At 44.1% G+C, this 16,926-nt stretch overlaps 1 protein-coding gene across 1 annotated transcript in view; it reads right to left on the bottom strand.

Annotated features, from left to right (window-relative positions):
- The window catches only part of LOC124259643, a 73,521-nt gene that overhangs the window by 24,640 nt on the left and 31,955 nt on the right, over window positions 1-16,926 (bottom strand). The window contains exons 20-25 of the mRNA XM_046693815.1: window positions 15,219-15,324; window positions 14,683-14,853; window positions 6,114-6,164; window positions 5,358-5,460; window positions 4,492-4,900; window positions 4,133-4,398 (exon numbers count right to left, since the gene is read on the bottom strand). Of these exons, the coding sequence (XP_046549771.1) occupies window positions 4,133-4,398; window positions 4,492-4,900; window positions 5,358-5,460; window positions 6,114-6,164; window positions 14,683-14,853; window positions 15,219-15,324 (1,106 nt within the window). The remainder of the gene's footprint in view (window positions 1-4,132; window positions 4,399-4,491; window positions 4,901-5,357; window positions 5,461-6,113; window positions 6,165-14,682; window positions 14,854-15,218; window positions 15,325-16,926) is intronic.

Genomic DNA, 16,926 nt, shown 5'->3' with positions numbered 1-16,926 from the left:
TTTCTAGCAGATTTATGTGACTTAAGCTCTCTTGAATGCTCCATAGGCCTGACGCTGTCCTGCCGGTAAGGTGTGCTCCCAACCTTTTAGTGGCGTCCGCGTAGAGATGTGTTTCGATTCGGCTCTACTAAGGAGGCGCCTGCATGAAACATTCAATCTCTTGGTCCACCAGAGTAGATGTGGTTTGATGTAATCTGGTAGACTGAGCGGTAGAGGGTCCTCGAGATGGGCATTGATGAGGACTTGTAATGGATGTAATTGAAGCCTGCCTCTGAGTGTCAAGTCTTGAGCTGATGTGAGTAGTCCCAGTAGCCTCTGCCACTGACGTAGTGGTAGCGGAGAGTAGGGCTTGGGGATCAGTTGTTGTATCTTGATCCATCTGTCCTCGGGACTACCATACGGTTCTGGCGCTGTAAGGAATCGTATACCTAGAAACTGCAGATCCTGTGTGGGCTCTAGGTCCGACTTGAGTAGATTTACTAACCAGCCTAACTTTCGTTAGTAGCTTGATTGTAAAGTTCAGCTGTAGTCTGAGACGCTGTGGATCTGGATCCACCTGTATACCGTCGTCTAGGTAAAATGCATTCCGCAGGCCTTGGCGATGTAGGTATGAGACAATAGGCTTGGTTACTCTTGTGAATATCCATGGGGCGAAGTGATTCGAAGGAAGTACTTTTCCATTGGTAGTGTATGCTGTCTAGCATAAATCTCAGATATTTCCTTGAACTGGGATGAATCGAATGTGTAGGTATCGTCCTGCAGATCTATACTTACCATTTAATCTAGTGGGCCGAATTAGATGGCGGAGTTGAGGTAAATGTATCATCTTGGCAGCTGGTGGTTTGCATAGAAATTCTCTGTTGAATGTGCTCATGTTGTAAATGAGACGATACTTCTCTTTGGAATTCTTTTTCGGCACTAGGAAAACTGGGGAGTAAAACCCTGGTATGATGTTTTGCTGATCAGGAACTTCTAAGGCCTGTTTGTTTAGTAGAGACTGAACTGTTTCTCTTAACATCGGTAGTTGTGCCAGATGAACGTTGAACCCTGGTGGGTTGACTGTTAACGGTGGCTTGGCCTTGAGTTGTAGACGATATCCGTACTGAAGGATGTTGGATACATACAGATCTTGAAGTATTCCCCAGTTTTCCCAGTGTAGTTGTAGACGTCCACCCACTTGAGAAGGTTGTACTGGGACGACTGGGGGTGGAAGACTCCAGTCGTTCAGAACCTGACTTTCATCGTTTAAATCCACGGGCACCTCTGGATGATCTGCCTCTAGCTGATCCTCCTCTGAACTTGTTGTACGTGAATTTTAAAAGGAATCCTTGGGATTATTAGCGGCGCTAATTTCCTATCCCGTGCTCTCTGTAGCCCTGAAAACTTGGACTTGCCCGAGTACCTCTGTGCTGATTGTTTAAAGACGTGCGCTAGTGTATCCATAGATTTGATCATGAGTACTTCTCTAGAATCTTTTGATACTTCCTTGGAGACCTTGTTGATGTTGCCACCAAACAGTAAGGGTGAAGACCATGGAGCTGTGTATAGGTCTGTGAATTGTTTATTCCAAGAGCAGGAGGCTAGTAACTTGCCGACGTGTCATGGTAGTAGTTTCAGTAAGTGCTGAAAGATGGTCTGTAAGGAATTGTTGATCTTTTCTCTGCATAAGTAGAGCTGAATAGATCATCCTGTCTTCCTCATCCGTGGAGTTCTTGAACTTGGTGATGAGAGTTTCGTTAACAGTCCTAGATCTGTTGAGTCCAAAGAACATCCTTCTGGAAATGGTATCTAACTGGGCCATCTTGCGATCGTCTACCCTATAACTTCTGGACTTGGAATCACTGATAAGTTTAAAGTTTTCATCAATCTCCTGAGTCTTGAAAAAGGGCTCCATATTATGTCCATAAAAACTCTTGGCATTGAAGAATGGTAAATGGGTAAGTTGAGTTTTAGCAGATTTGGCGTAGGCTGTATCCAATTTAGCAGGAGCGGCCGCGATATGATCCATCAATAGGATCTCGTTCTTAGAGGGAGAGGCCAGTTGTAATTCGTTTACCATCCAATACCTTATCTCAGCCTCTGAGAAAATGATACCATCGTCCTCCTCTGACGTATGGACGTATGTCGGAGTCCTCGATCTGTAAGAAGATCTATGTGAGGACTGAGGAGAACGGACTGACGAGTGGCTAGTGTATGTAGACCTTGGAGAAGACATTCTTCGCGGAGATTGTGGGCTTCGTGAACGGTGATGGCTTCGCGGACGCTCTGGACTTCTCGAACGTTGAGGGCTACGCGATCGTCTTCTAGGCGATGTAGAACCACTTAGCCTTCGCGTCCTACGCGAATGTCTGGAGTCAGTGTCCGATCCGACATATGAGCGCTTGCCAGCGGGGCGCCCTTCGTGCATGACAAGGTGCGTGCTCGGGCGGCAGCCCTTCTCCAGCGAAGCCTCTTGCAAAAGGTGAGGCTCTGGCTCCTTCACGGAGGCGGCCTGGGACACCTTATGCAAAGAGCTCACTCCGGGCAGGGTTGCCCTTCGCGGAGGCGCGTCTATGGGCTCAGAGGCCCTACGCGAAGCCAAGACAGGGTCTGAGGCCCTGTATGACTTAATATGGGGTGGGCTCTGAGGCCCGTGGCTCTGAGGCCTCTGTAAGCTGTAGCAGTCTTCCATCACCCTCATTATGTGGTTGATCAAGTCGTCTGAAGCGGTCTGCGTTGATGAGGGATGTCTCTCTGCAGAGGTGACGGGACCCTCAGATAAAATTTCTGGAGATAGAGTCGGCATCTCCGGTTGTGTGTTCATCTGCGCTGAGGTGACAGTCGCAGAAACGGGCCGCTTCTTGTGACGAACTTCTGGAATGATAATTGGCAAATCATCATCATATAATGCTAATTCTGTAACTGGTAAGATATCAGAGGCAAAATTATTAGATTTTGTTGACTTCCCTTTAGATGAAGGTGTAGATCTTGGTGTACGTAGTGTACGCGAGATGATATGGATGGTTTCCCTCGACTTGGACTGAGAGAGACGGCAGCTCTTGGAGATGCAGGTCGCTTCTTGGACATAGCGGACTCGTCCCACGCTTATCCGCCGAGGGAAACTCAGGCATGCCACCAGCCGGTGGCGGGTCGTCAGTCAACAGTTGACAGGGAACATTAATGTGCGATCTATTAGCCATGTTTGAATTCTGTTTACGGGATTTATCTGCCTTCCGTCTATAAACGGAACATAAATATTTGTCAAAGGCAGAGATAGGTAAATTGATACAAAATTTACAACGAGAATCAAAGGAACATGGAGTAATGCAACTAGGGCATTTTAAATGTGGATCGGTATCAGAATAACGTAGTTTACATTCTGTGCAATTTTTCATTAATGTAGCCTACTGAACAAACATGACGAACCGTGAATAAAACAGCAGAAACACAATTAATAATCAATGCAAATTGAATAATTATACTAGTACTACCTCTATACTAACATATAAGAGGAACTAACTAAATATAATTAAAGGATATAGTGTGTTGGGAGACACAGGCGCTCTTCACGTCCAGCTCACTGGGCGAAGAAGGAGAGAGTGAGGCACATGGGCTTGGGTGGCGCCCTCGTTCCCGCGCTTACGGAGGGGAGGTAACTCGTGGTGAGTACTAATGAGTGATTCTTTATTGAAGGGAACTTCAATTGGGAGATACAAGTGTTCCACTAGGTTCGCCAGAAGAAGAAGACAAGCAAATAAGCATGAGTCAGGATAAGAAAAAAATAATATCTTCATCTGCAATTCATTCATCTTCATTTACAATCTAATTCTTGAAAGACATTAGGTTATTTGTTTGTGAGGAAAGAAAGAAACCTGCAACATGAAACTACAATGTCGTCTTGTCTGGTGTCATCTCTGAATACACCACCTCATCCTCACATTGCATGTCTGTCTCTATCTTTACATGCCGAGATGTCAGCTGTATTGCCTTCAACAGTAGAATCCTCTGCTTGACATCAGTATTTCTTGGACTGCCATCCTCAGTTTCACGTCTCATTTACCATCTTTTTCAGGAGCATTACTTTTTACCTGGCACCATCTTCGTCCTGGACAGTATTTCAGATCTTGTCACCATCATGACGTTTATCTGTCACCTGTCTTGGTGGAGTGGTGGTATCAGCATCTCCTGTATTTTCTGTAGCAGACGGTGAACATTGACCTTTCCTCTCTTCTGCCGTACCATCTGTAGGTACATTTTCCATCTTCACCTGTCTTGGTGGAGTGGTGGTATCAGCACCTCCTGTATTTTCCGTTGCAAACGGTGAACACTGACCTTTCCTCTCCTCTGCCGTACCATCCGTAGGTACATTTTCCATCTTCACCTGTCTTGGTGGAGTGGTGGTATCAGCACCTCCTGTATTTTCCGTTGCAAACGGTGAACACTGACCTTTCCTCTCTTCTGCCGTTCCATCTGTAGGTTCATTTTCCATCTTCACTTGTCTTGGTGGAGTATTTTCCGTTGCAAATGGTGAACACTGACCTTTCCTCTCTTCTGCCGTTCCATCTGTAGGTACATTTTCCATCTTCACCTGTCTTGGTGGAGTGGGATCAGCACCTCCTGTATTTTCCGTTGCAGACCGTGAACATTGACCTTTCCTCTTCTCTGCCGTTCCATCTGTAGGTTTATACTCCATCTTGCATCCCTCTTCTTCATCCTTTGGCTCCTCCATGGTTTCTCCCTCATCTGTCCCTGGGCTTTTAGAGTAGCAACTGTCTTCATTCCTGGAATCTTTCTTGATGTGTTTAGGATCTACATCCGACCCATCCATCTCCTCAGGGTTGTCTTGACTAACCCTACTTGTCTGGGCCAGATTATACAACTCCTCTGCAAGTCTTTCTAGACGGTCTCTGTACTCTAGATTCTGGAAACATACATTAACTTTGAACATCATTTGAACCTTTTCCCACTTCATCATACAGTCTTGACAAGTAAATGTTTCAATATAGAGTTATGTTAAACCCACAGCAAATCCGTAAGAAGATTCATATATGAATGATAATGTTTAATCCTCCATAATATAGAAACATAAAACTGAACATATCTGATGGTCTACCTGACAAAAACCTTTTGACCACAACCACAGGTATATTTAACTAGGGTCTTATACTTTGTTATCATGTCAAGATGAGATACAATTAGAATCACACATAAAGAAATAGAAACATTCACCGCAAGTTTCATCATAATGAGACTGACCGACTGAGTTTTAGCAATATTCCAGCAACATCACGGCGGGGGACACCAGAAATGGGCTCCCATTTGGGGCATAATGAGAGAAAACACAGGAAACTAAATATGAAACTTTGGTCAGTACTTACTTTGTAGTTGCCCTTTGGCACCCCTTGGAAGCCGTACATCGCCCCGTACCAACATGCCGCTATAGTCCCTGTACTGTCGCTGTCCCCGCCGTGGAACATGCCCCTATGTAAGGAGAATTTTACAAAATACACTTGCATCCTAAAGAAGTTATATACCAAATTTAGTGATATATGCAGAAATATAGTGTAACCACAAACTGTGTACTGAGATTTTCCTATTTATTGACTTGACTTGACCTTCTCACAGCATGTGCCAAGTCCGAAAGTTCAAAGATATTACAAACAGTATTTGAGAAAAAATATGACTGTACATTTGACAATTACCTCAAAAGAAACATTGACCTATCTGCTATTGATATCTGATGTGGTATGGCTTTTCAAGAAACATGTAAGAATGTAATCCAATACCTAGAGATGTAACCATGTTTTCCATAGTCTTGAAACTGAGCTTGACCTTGACTAATCTTAACCAAAACATTTCTAAAGAAGGGAATCATCTTGAAGAAGAAATATACCTTCTGTACATTCAATGACATATTTTGTAATACTGTTTGAGAAATTTAAACCAACCAAGCAACCAACCAATCATTTTAGAAAGCACTGGATTTTGTAATGATACAGCGGTAACTGCATATAACAAGGTATTGCTGACGAGATAATGGTGAAGCAAACTGATACTCAACCTACAGTTTACAATGCCCTGACAATGAGGTTCTTATTCTTGATCTGACCAATGGGAATCCTGCCTATACAAACCTAATGCACAGCTTTTTCCAGTCTTGTCCAGCCCCCAGGACGGCGTCATAGCTGAAGTAACAACATACATCTTTGTAACAAACTCTCAAACCTTGCTCGTCTGGACGATAGTGTTCAACATAACACAGATATGGCAGAAACTTCAAAATCATTTGTCTCATACAGCATAAAACTTCTAAATCTTCCTCCAAAATTGTAACAGTGAAATCTATGATGAGGCACGAGTGATTATTATATCATGAACTTTGATTATGTTATAATTCAACACTATATTCTGATTAGCTTGGCATTGTGTACATATACTTTAAATTATTTGTTGCTTGTATTGGCTCTTTGAATGCATAACAAATTTCCCTTGCGGGACAATAAAGTTTATCTTATCTTATCTTATCTTATCATAATTCAGGATGAGTTCATGATGGCTTGCAAGTGTTGTCCTTTGCAACATATACAGTACCCTGGTCACTGCAACATGTGCTTTCCCTAGTGTTGTCCCTGCTTATGATGATAGAATACATGTGTATCTTTCAGGAGGTTTGTTTAAGGCACTATTTCACAGCACACTTCTCTAAAAATAAGTAATGCATTTCTCTCAATAGTACTATCAGCCCTCGGGGAAGCTACCATATGATTTTGTGAAAAGAAAAATGTAATTTTCTGAATAAAGTTGATATTTTATACTTATCCTGACTCATGCTTATTGCTTGTCTCCCTTTCCTTCCGAATGCTAGAGGAACACTTGGATCCCCCTTTTGAAGCTCCCTTCAAAAAAGCGGACGTAAAATCACTTACCAGGAGTCATCACCCTTCCCAAGGTTTTGGCGGGAAACGGCGCCACCTGTCACCCATGCTCCCCACTCTCTCCATATTTTACAGCCCGACACATGGATTTACCGGGAAATCCAGAGTGCCTTGAGGGGAGGTTGGGAGATCTCACCTTATGAGTCAGGATAAGTATAAAATATCAATTTTACTCAGAAAATTACATATTTTTCCTTATCCTGACTCATGCTTATTGCTTGTAGAATCCAACAGAGTTGGTGGTGGGTCAGGCCACTTCTGGATTCCTAGTGATGAATTTACGTCCTATTTACCCCCCCCCCCCCATGGGAACTTCTGATGGCACTGCTGCTGCTGCTGCTGATCCATATTCTCTGATGAATTTGGGGGGACCACAACTTATCAATTCTGTCTTCTGTTGACATATGTGTGGATTTAACCAACTCCAACTCTTGATGTTCGTATCAAGTGGAGCAGTGACCCTATCCGTGTACAAGTGATTCCTTACAAGTACGGGGTCTAATATTCATGCTAGTCTGTTTTAGACGTGTACATGGACTATAAGCTCCATTCCATTGAGTTTGAGCTTTGCAAGACATGCGATAAAAGGGCGAGATTCATCTCAGCGCCTTTGCGGGACCGTCATTTGTTGTGCTACAACCAGAGGTCCAAACTGGTGAATACCGGAGACGTCCTCGGTAGCGATATCTCTGAGGTAGTGGTTAGCAAATACCGTCTTCGATTTCCAAAAAACACCCTTCCATGATCGTGGATATTGAGCAGTTTCCATGTAGAGTGAGTGTAGATGCCAATGCTCTATCTTCATGAGGATTGGAGGCTCGTGGAGGCTCAAGTCCTGCTGCCTTGTAGGCTCGAAGTATGATTGCTCTCATCCAAACTGATATCGTAGTGCGTGAGATCTCTGTGGGTGTCTCCGACGATATGGGGGTGAAAAGGCGTTTGAATTTTCGTCTCCTGGTTTTAGACTTTTGTAGATAGATTTTCAGTGCTCTGACTGGGCATGATGATAGGTCCTGTATATCCTGTGGCCCAAGGATTGTAGATAATGCTGGGATGTGGAATTGTCTGTCTGGTTGATCTGGCAGTTGATTCTTAGCTATGAAATCCCATCTCAATCCCAGATGAACTATGTTGTGATGTGTATCAAAACGTATTCGTTCGAAGTCCAGAGCATGTATTTCTGACATCCGCGCTGCTGTTGCCAAGGCGATCAGAAATAGCATTTTCTGTGTATGAAACTCGTAAGATGTTCTTTCTAGTGGTTCGTACGCATCACTGGTGAGATGCTGTAACACTACATTGAGATCCCAAGCCGGCGCTTTAAATTTCTTTTGTTGGTCTTCTAGCTTAAAAGAGCGTAGTAAGGCCAGTAACTCTGGCACTTTAGTCAGTTTAACACCTGTCTTCATGGTGATAACTGAACTGAGGGCCGCTAGGTATGTAGATAGTGTAGAACCTTTTAATCTCTTTATTTGTCTGAGATGACAAAGATATTCCGCCACTTGAGGATGTGTTGCTTTCATTGCTGTGAAAACCTTTCCTCAATGCATATTTCTCAAAGCTTTGCCACTTGTCTTCATACAAGTTACGGGTAGATCTGTGTAAAGCTAGTGTAACTGCTTTCGCTGCTCTGGCGGAGTATCCTCTTTTCGACAAGCAAGTCGTGATACGCTCCATACGTGTAGGTGGAATAACCTGGGATACTTGTGAGCTTGCTTGGTGTGAGGATGTATTAATAGTTTCGACCAATCTGGGAGTTGTAGTTTTGGTTTTCCGAGTTCTTGTAAGAGAACAGGAAGCCACGTTCTTGCCGGCCAGTAAGGCGCGATCAAAATCAGTTGCAGGTTCCTCGTCTGCCTGATTTTCTGTAATACTTGTGGTATTAGCGCTGGAGGAGGGAACGCGTAGGCGTTTAGTCCTTTCCACAGGGATGCTTAAAGCGTCTGTCGCTCATGCTTGCGGATCGGGAATTGGAGAGACGAATGTTGCCAGTTGATTGTTGAATCTTGTGGCGAATAGATCTATGAGTGGAGATCCTATCGTCTGTATGATGCATCTGAATGCTTCTGGATGTAACATCCATTCTGTTGGGGATGGTTGATGTGGTCGAGATAGTGCATCTGCTATTACATTCTTGGCTCCTGGAATGTGGCATGTTTTTACATAGATGTTTAGTTTGTCTATTATGTTGAAGAGCTGAAAGCTGAGGTCTAGAAGATTCCAAGATCTTGATGATCCGTGTTTGTTTATGTAGAACGCCACTGTTGAGTTGTCCGTATGGATCATCAATTTTGCGTTCCTTAGTATGTTGGACCAATGTAGTAGGGCATTTACTACTGCTTTCATCTCGAGCATGTTGATCTGCCGATCCATTTCTTGTTTCGACCATTTCCCGGCTGCCACTTCGTTCACGACATGTGCTCCACATCCTTGAAGTGATGCATCTACGTAGAGGTGGATGTTGCACTCCGGCTCTACTAAGTAGTTTCCTCCGCAAACATTCACCTTCTGAGTCCACCATAGTAGACATGGTTTTAGTCTGTCTGGTAGTCCGAAGGGGTCCAGACTGTAAATGAGCGTTCACAAAAATCTGTAGTGGGCGCAGTTGTAGTCTTCCTCTGCGCATCATGTCTTGAGCTGAGGTGAGGAGACCTAATAGGCTCTGCCATTCTCGTAGTGGTAACGGAGAGAGTAGAACTTGAGAGATCATTTGTTGTATCTTGATCCAACGATCCTCTGGAACGAGTATGCGGTTCTCCGCTGTAATAAGCCGTATTCCTAGGAATTGTAAATCCTGAGTAGGCTCTAGTTCCGACTTGAGGAGATTCACTAGCCATCCTAGTTGAGTGAGAAGTCTGATGGTGAAGTTCAATTGCAGGCTGAGTTGACTGGGATCTTGCTGAGCTTGAATCTCGTCGTCTAGGTAGAACGCACTGCGTAGACCTCGAAGATGTAGATATATACTGATGGGCTTTGTCACTCGAGTAAACAACCAGGAGGCCGACGATATTCCAAATGGCAGGACCTTCCATTAGAAATGACGTCCGTTGAACAGGAATCGAAGATATTTCCTTGACTCCGGATGGATCGGGATGTGTAAGTATGCATCCTGTAAGTCTATGCTGGTGAGGTAGTCTAGCGGACGTACGAGATGTCGTAGTTGTATCATCCTGAACTTTGCGGGCGTTAACAGATAATCTTTGTTGAATTTCCTCATGTTGTAAATGAGTCGGAACTTTTCTTTGGAGTTTTTCTTTGGTACAAGAAAAATTGGGGAGTAAACACCTGGTGTGACGCACTCCTGTTTTATCTCTTTGATTGCCTCTTTCTCTAATAGAGATGTGATGGCTTCTAGTAGATTTCCCTTCTGGTCTGCAGCGTAGTTGTGAACCAGCGGGTTGATTGTTACTGGTGGAACTGCTTGTAGCTGTATCCTGTAACCTGTGAGTAGAATCTGAGATACAAAGTCGTCTTGAAGAATTCCCCAATTTCTCCCAGTAGTGTTGTAGACGTCCACCCACTTGTGAAGGTTGTATTGGAACGGCTGGGGGTGGAAGACTCCAGTCGTTCCGAACCCGTTCTTCATCGTCTAGAACTTCTGGCACCTCTAAAGGGCTGACCTCTGCCGTAGTTACCTTTTGGAGCTCCGGATGGGCGACGAAAAGAATCTTTGTTTCCTTTAGCGTTGCCGAATTTCTTTTCCCTTGCTCTCTGTATGCCTGCAAACTTTGATTTGCCGGAATAACGTTGGGAGGTCTGACGGATAACACTAGCAAGTGTATCAATAGACTTGATCATCATCACCCCTCTGGAGTCTTTAGGGACTTCTTTGGCGACCTCATCAGTTTCTCTGGCAAAGATGGATGGCGCTGACCATGGGGCTCTGTAGAGTGTCTTGGTAAATTTCTCGCTCCAAGTACAGGAAGATAATAGTCCTTGCCTTCTTGATAGCGTTAAGCCTGCCAAAATGGATGCTAGGTGTTCAGACATGAACTGATGATCCTTTTTCTGTGTAAGTAGAGCTGAATAAACCATTCGATCTTCCTCTGAAGTTGTGTTTCTAAACTTCGAGATGTGGGTCTCGTTGACAGCTCTTGACCTGGCTAGGCCGAAGAAGGTTCGTCTGGTTACTGTGTCTAAATGTGCCAGCTTTTTATCCTCTATCTTGTAGGATTTCATTCCAGGGTCGTTGATGATTTTATAGTTCTCGTCTATCTCTGGGGCCTTCATGAAGGGTTCCATATGGTGTAGAGAGAACTTCTTTGCGTTAAAGACGGAATACTCTGGGTCTGGTATTTAGTTGCCTTCTTAAAGGCTGTGCTGAGGTTGTCTGGAACATCTGAGACAGGGTCGATAGGTGGAATACTGAGTGTGTCTATATCATCATTCAACATCAAATACGAGAGTGCTTCATTGGCCTCCTTAGAGGGTGATGCGAGTTCCAAACCGTTGGCCATCCATGACTTGATCTCTGAGTCGGAAGAAATAATTCCGCCGTCATCTTCCGATTTAGCAGTATCATGCTCTGAGGATTGACGTCGTCTAGAGTCGTCTGTGCGTGGAGATCTGTATGAAGATCTATGTGGTGACCTGCGTGGTGATCTATATGGAGACCTGCATGGTGACCTTCAAGGGGATCCATACGTTCGCGAAAGCCTTCTTGGGGATCTGCGTGGAGATAGAGACGTTCGTGAATGCCTTCTCTTCTCCTTGATAACGAACACTTGCGTGCAGGGTTCGTGATGACTGTCCGCATCTGAGGTAGATGACGATCCGCGTGGGTTCGGCGAACGCTTTGTCCTTGAGGGTTCTCTTAACGAACTCGTAGGCTCTACGTTGGTAGGACTGCCAGACCTTCGTGCAGACGTTGTAGTCATGCTGGAATCTTCGTGTAAGCTTCGCAGATTGTTGGTTCCCACAGGACGTGATGTGCCGGTCGGTTGTCCTTCACGCAGGTTCGTAGCAGACGGAGTCTTCGTCGCAGCTCTCTCTTGTGTGAACCGTTGTTCCATCAAGTCCAACATCTGTTGGGTGAATTGCTGCATAAAGGAGCCCGGGTTGAAGCTCTGCGTTGTCTGCTGCTGCACTGATGACGCATCTGAGAGGGACGAGGCTTCCTCCAAAGGGCGCTGTACCTCTATGGAGCCCGGTGTCTGCGTTGATAGGTTGTCCTGCTTGGTTACGGTAGAAGATGCCCTCGTCTTCTTCTTAGTCGTGATCTCTGGGATGAGGATGGGAGGCTCATCGTAGACATCTATTTCCTCAGGAGGGACGATCTCAGCTGAAAAGGACCTTGTTTTCTGCGTTGCCCCGTGTGGAGACTTCGACGAAGTCTTAGATACAGCTGACTTCTTCCTCTGGGAAGACGATGCCTTAGTCTTCTTGGACTGCGATGCGGAATTATCAGATGTAGATGATCTCTTCCTCGAGCCAGAGTTGTTGTCTACGACAGCAACATCCTCCGCTGACGACCCCGGTAGACCACTGGGATGGTGAATCTGCGCAGACACCAACTGCCGGTCCTCTGCAAGCTTAGCCGGTTTAGACATGTCATGTAAATCTCGTCTGGACTTGCCTTGCACGTCTAAACAGATAATATGAATATTTATAAAATTCAATTTCAGACAGGCGAAAACACAACTGACAACGAGAGCCAGATGAACATGCTGGCTTGCAATTAGGACATTGTTTCTGTGGGTCAACAGCAGACAATCTGTACCTGCAACGAGTGCAAGATTTCATCAATTGTAAACAATCTGAACAATCATGTAAAAACGTGACAAAACAGAGAAAATTGAGAAATAATTTCAAACCATATTGTTGGTAAATGTTTCCTAAAGCCTTATACAGCTAATTTAGAAGTACAGCCTAAAAAGGAAAAGGATATAATACCGTATAGGGGTCCCAGGCTCTCACAACCGTCCACTCGGGCGAATCAGGAGAGAGTGGGGAGCATGGGTGACAGGTGGCGCTGTTTCCCGCCAAAACCTTTGGAAGGGAGATGACACCTGGTAAGTGATTTTACGTCCGCTTTTTTTAAGGGAGCTTCAAAAGGGGGATTCAAGTGTTCCACTAGCATTCGGAAGGAAAGGAAGACAAGGAATAAGCATGCGTCGTGATAAGGAAAAATTTACATATTTAGATCACTACAATATTAAATAAGAAGACAAAGTCATCAATATCCCCCGCAATGGCAAAATACTCTTCATGAATATGTCTACTAGTTACGATTATGTCAAATGTTTTGGCATGTATATATGAAGTGGAAGGAGAGTATTGAAAGGTTTTTAAGTTCTGTTCCAGAAAGGAGCACTACCACCAAATTCAGTCAAAGTCAAACTTGTTGCCATGGAAAACGTAAAAACTATTTTATTCTGAATTCCAAAACTTCCAAAAAGCACCAGTACACCACCAGTACACCACCAGATCTATCTATGTGCCACGTTTGGTATTTTGAATGGTTTTAAAGTTCTGCTCCGGAAAATAGCACCTACACGAATATCAATTGAAGTCAATCTTGTTGCCATGGAAACTAGGGCTGGGACGGGTCGGAAAAAATGGAATCGAGTACCCACATGTACTTACCCGAATCGGAATCGAAGTACCCGGAAATGTAAGGAATAAAACGCTTCTGTCTACTTTCTGAATATCCAATCACGAGTTGACAGAGATTTTTATAGAAAAACTTGAAATGATGTCAATAAGACAATGAAACTGAAGATAGGCTATTTATTTTACATCTGTTTAACCAACATAGAGAGTAACACCATTGCCGCTGTTACTGTAACTTTACTCCTCACTGCTCATACTCAGATATATTACAGTCGTTAATAACAACCTCCATTAATCGGACAATGCCAATGATGCAAAGGTGTGTTACGTCAATAATGAAAAAGACAAGTTTTTGTCTGCCCTTGTCATTACAGAGTTTTCTCCTTTCCGGGGTACTCGATTCCAGCTGTACCCGACCTGGATTCGAGTACCCGTCCTAGCCCTAATGGAAACCCAAAACATTTTTTATTCAGAAATCCACAAAAAACGAAAAGGCACCAGTAAACCACCAGATCTATCTATGTGCCAAGTTTGGTGAGGAAATAGTGAATGGTTTTAAAGTTCTGGTTTTAAAGTTCTGGTCGGAAAATACGAATGTGCATGGACGGGCACACGGACGGACGGAGTTCATTTTAATACCCCCCGCAAATTGGTTTAATTAAAAAGTTCAAATGGATTAATGCAACGTTGCATTAAATCGACTCTCACACCCTCTACCGGCTGAACAATATTTCAAGCGAACCCCATAGAGTTATGTCCCTTGGAGTGCTCTTTATAAATATCCTACACACAACTTGTGATTGAAATCAGTTATGCAAACACCAACAACACTGAGTGCAACAGTTTTCGATGTACACAGCAATTGTTTACATTCCATATAGTTTCAATTATCGATTTCAGGCAAGTCTTAAGGGAAAATAACTCTTTCATTGCATCAATAGGAAACTAAAGTGAGTGCATATGCCCCAATATATATAATATAGGCCAAAATATTGTCACAAATGGGTTACATTGTGCCTTTAAATATGGGAAACTCAAAATCCAAATCGGCTTTTCATTTGCAAAGACATATGATAAACAGCGAAATATCTCTGTATTATGAAGGTGACTCCGTTCACACACATCCATCCAGTATGAGAAGGGCATATTGTGTTTCACACCACCATGCTCTCATTTATCTTATCTATCCCTGTTATCCTTCTCTGTGTCTACTCACGCAATGATTGTGGAATCATGGCCACTAGCTCCACCCCATCCACCAAAGCTTATACTTTTGTAGAAATCGTCCCTCACGTCCGGATCCTCATAATCGTCAGGAAACACTGGCTTTCCAAACGCCAGTTTCCTCGATTCTACATACAATTCCCAGTGTTCCTTGAAGAATGGCCTGAAAAGATTAGAGAATCAATTGAATTTTGGTTTCTTTTAGCTGCAGAAACATTTCACAATATTCTCCCAGTCCTGGAAACACCACCATTGATGTACAACATCTAGTTAATGTAAAAGTCACTCAGTCATATGTTTCTCAATTTCATTGGCTGGTCAACACTGATGAAACTGTAAGAGTCTTTTCATGTTATCTTTAAAAGAGAATGCAATCAAGCATGATAGAAATTCAGTTGAAGGTGTGAGTGAATTACGCGACAAATTTCCTAACCTTGACGTACAGTGAACAAGACAAAAGCTGCGGATCTTAGGGATATAACATGGGAAATGTTAAAGAAGAGGTGAGGCTGGTAGTGTCTACCTTACCAGGCATTTATATTTTCTTCTGGGTAGTGTCTGCTGTCCAGGACATACTGCAAGGCTTGTGGTAGAACATCCAGCAGTCCCTGGCCCCACTCCACTGGTGGCTTGCCTGGAGGTAACAGTAATCAGTTATCTGTTTCTATAGTTACTAGTCCTTGGCCCCACTCTACTGGTGGCTTGCCTGGAGGTAACAGTAATCAGTTATCTGTTTCTATAGTTACTAGTCCCTGGCCCCACTCTACTGGTGGCTTGCCTGGAGGTAACAGTAATCAGTTATCTGTTTCTGTAGTTACTAGTCCTTGGCCCCACTCTACTGGTGGCTTGCCTGGAGGTAACAGTAATCAGTTATCTGTTTCTGTAGTTACTAGTCCTTGGCCCCCTCTACTGGTGGCTTGCCTGGAGGTAACAGTAATCAGTTATCTGTTTCTGTAGTTACTAGTCCTTGGCCCCACTCTACTGGTGGCTTCCCTGGGGTAACAGTAATCAGTTATCTGTTTCTGTAGTTACTAGTCCTTGGCCCTCACTCTACTGGTGGCTTCCCTGGAGGTAACAGTAATCAGTTATCTGTTTCTGTAGTTACTAGTCCTTGGCCCCACTCTACTGGTGGCTTGCCTGGAGGTAACAGTAATCAGTTATCTGTTTCTATAGTTACTAGTCCTTGGCCCCACTCTACTGGTGGCTTGCCTGGAGGTAACAGTAATCAGTTATCTGTTTCTATAGTTACTAGTCCTTGGCCCCACTCTACTGGTGGCTTGCCTGGAGGTAACAGTAATCAGTTATCTGTTTCTATAGTTACTAGTCCTTGGCCCCACTCCACTGGTGGCTTGCCTGGAGGTAACAGTAATCAGTTATCTGTTTTATAGTTACTAGTCCTTGGCCCCACTCTACTGGTGGCTTGCCTGGAGGTAACAGTAATCAGTTATCTGTTTCTATAGTTACTAGTCCTTGGCCCCACTCTACTGGTGGCTTGCCTGGAGGTAACAGTAATCAGTTATCTGTTTCTATAGTTACTAGTCCTTGGCCCCACTCTACTGGTGGCTTGCCTGGAGGTAACAGTAATCAGTTATCTGTTTCTATAGTTACTAGTCCTTGGCCCCACTCTACTGGTGGCTTGCCTGGAGGTAACAGTAATCAGTTATCTGTTTCTATAGTTACTAGTCCTTGGCCCCACTCTACTGGTGGCTTGCCTGGAGGTAACAGTCATCAGTTATCTGTTTCTATAGTTACTAGTCCTTGGCCCCACTCTACTGGTGGCTTTGCCTGGAGGTAACAGTAATCAGTTATCTGTTTCTGTAGTTACTAGTCCTTGGCCCCACTCTACTGGTGGCTTGCCTGGAGGTAACAGTAATCAGTTATCTGTTTCTGTAGTTACTAGTCCTTGGCCCCACTCCACTGGTGGCTTGCCTGGAGGTAACAGTAATCAGTTATCTGTTTCTGTAGTTACTAAGTCCTTGGCCCCACTCTCACTGGTGGCTTGCCTGGAGGTAACAGTAATCAGTTATCTGTTTCTGTAGTTACTAGTCCTTGGCCCCACTCTACTGGTGGCTTGCCTGGAGGTAACAGTAATCAGTTATCTGTTTCTATAGTTACTAGTCCTTTGGCCCCACTCTACTGGTGGCTTGCCTGGAGGTAACAGTAATCAGTTATCTGTTTCTATAGTTACTAGTCCTTGGCCCCACTCTACTGGTGGCTTGCCTGGAGGTAACAGTAA

This window comes from Haliotis rubra, unplaced genomic scaffold (assembly GCF_003918875.1).
Source record: "Haliotis rubra isolate DU_JTF1 unplaced genomic scaffold, ASM391887v1 Scf730, whole genome shotgun sequence".
NCBI lineage: Eukaryota > Metazoa > Mollusca > Gastropoda > Lepetellida > Haliotidae > Haliotis > Haliotis rubra.
Note: the sequence above shows the minus strand (reverse complement) of the source record. Positions and strands in the feature narration are given on the sequence as shown.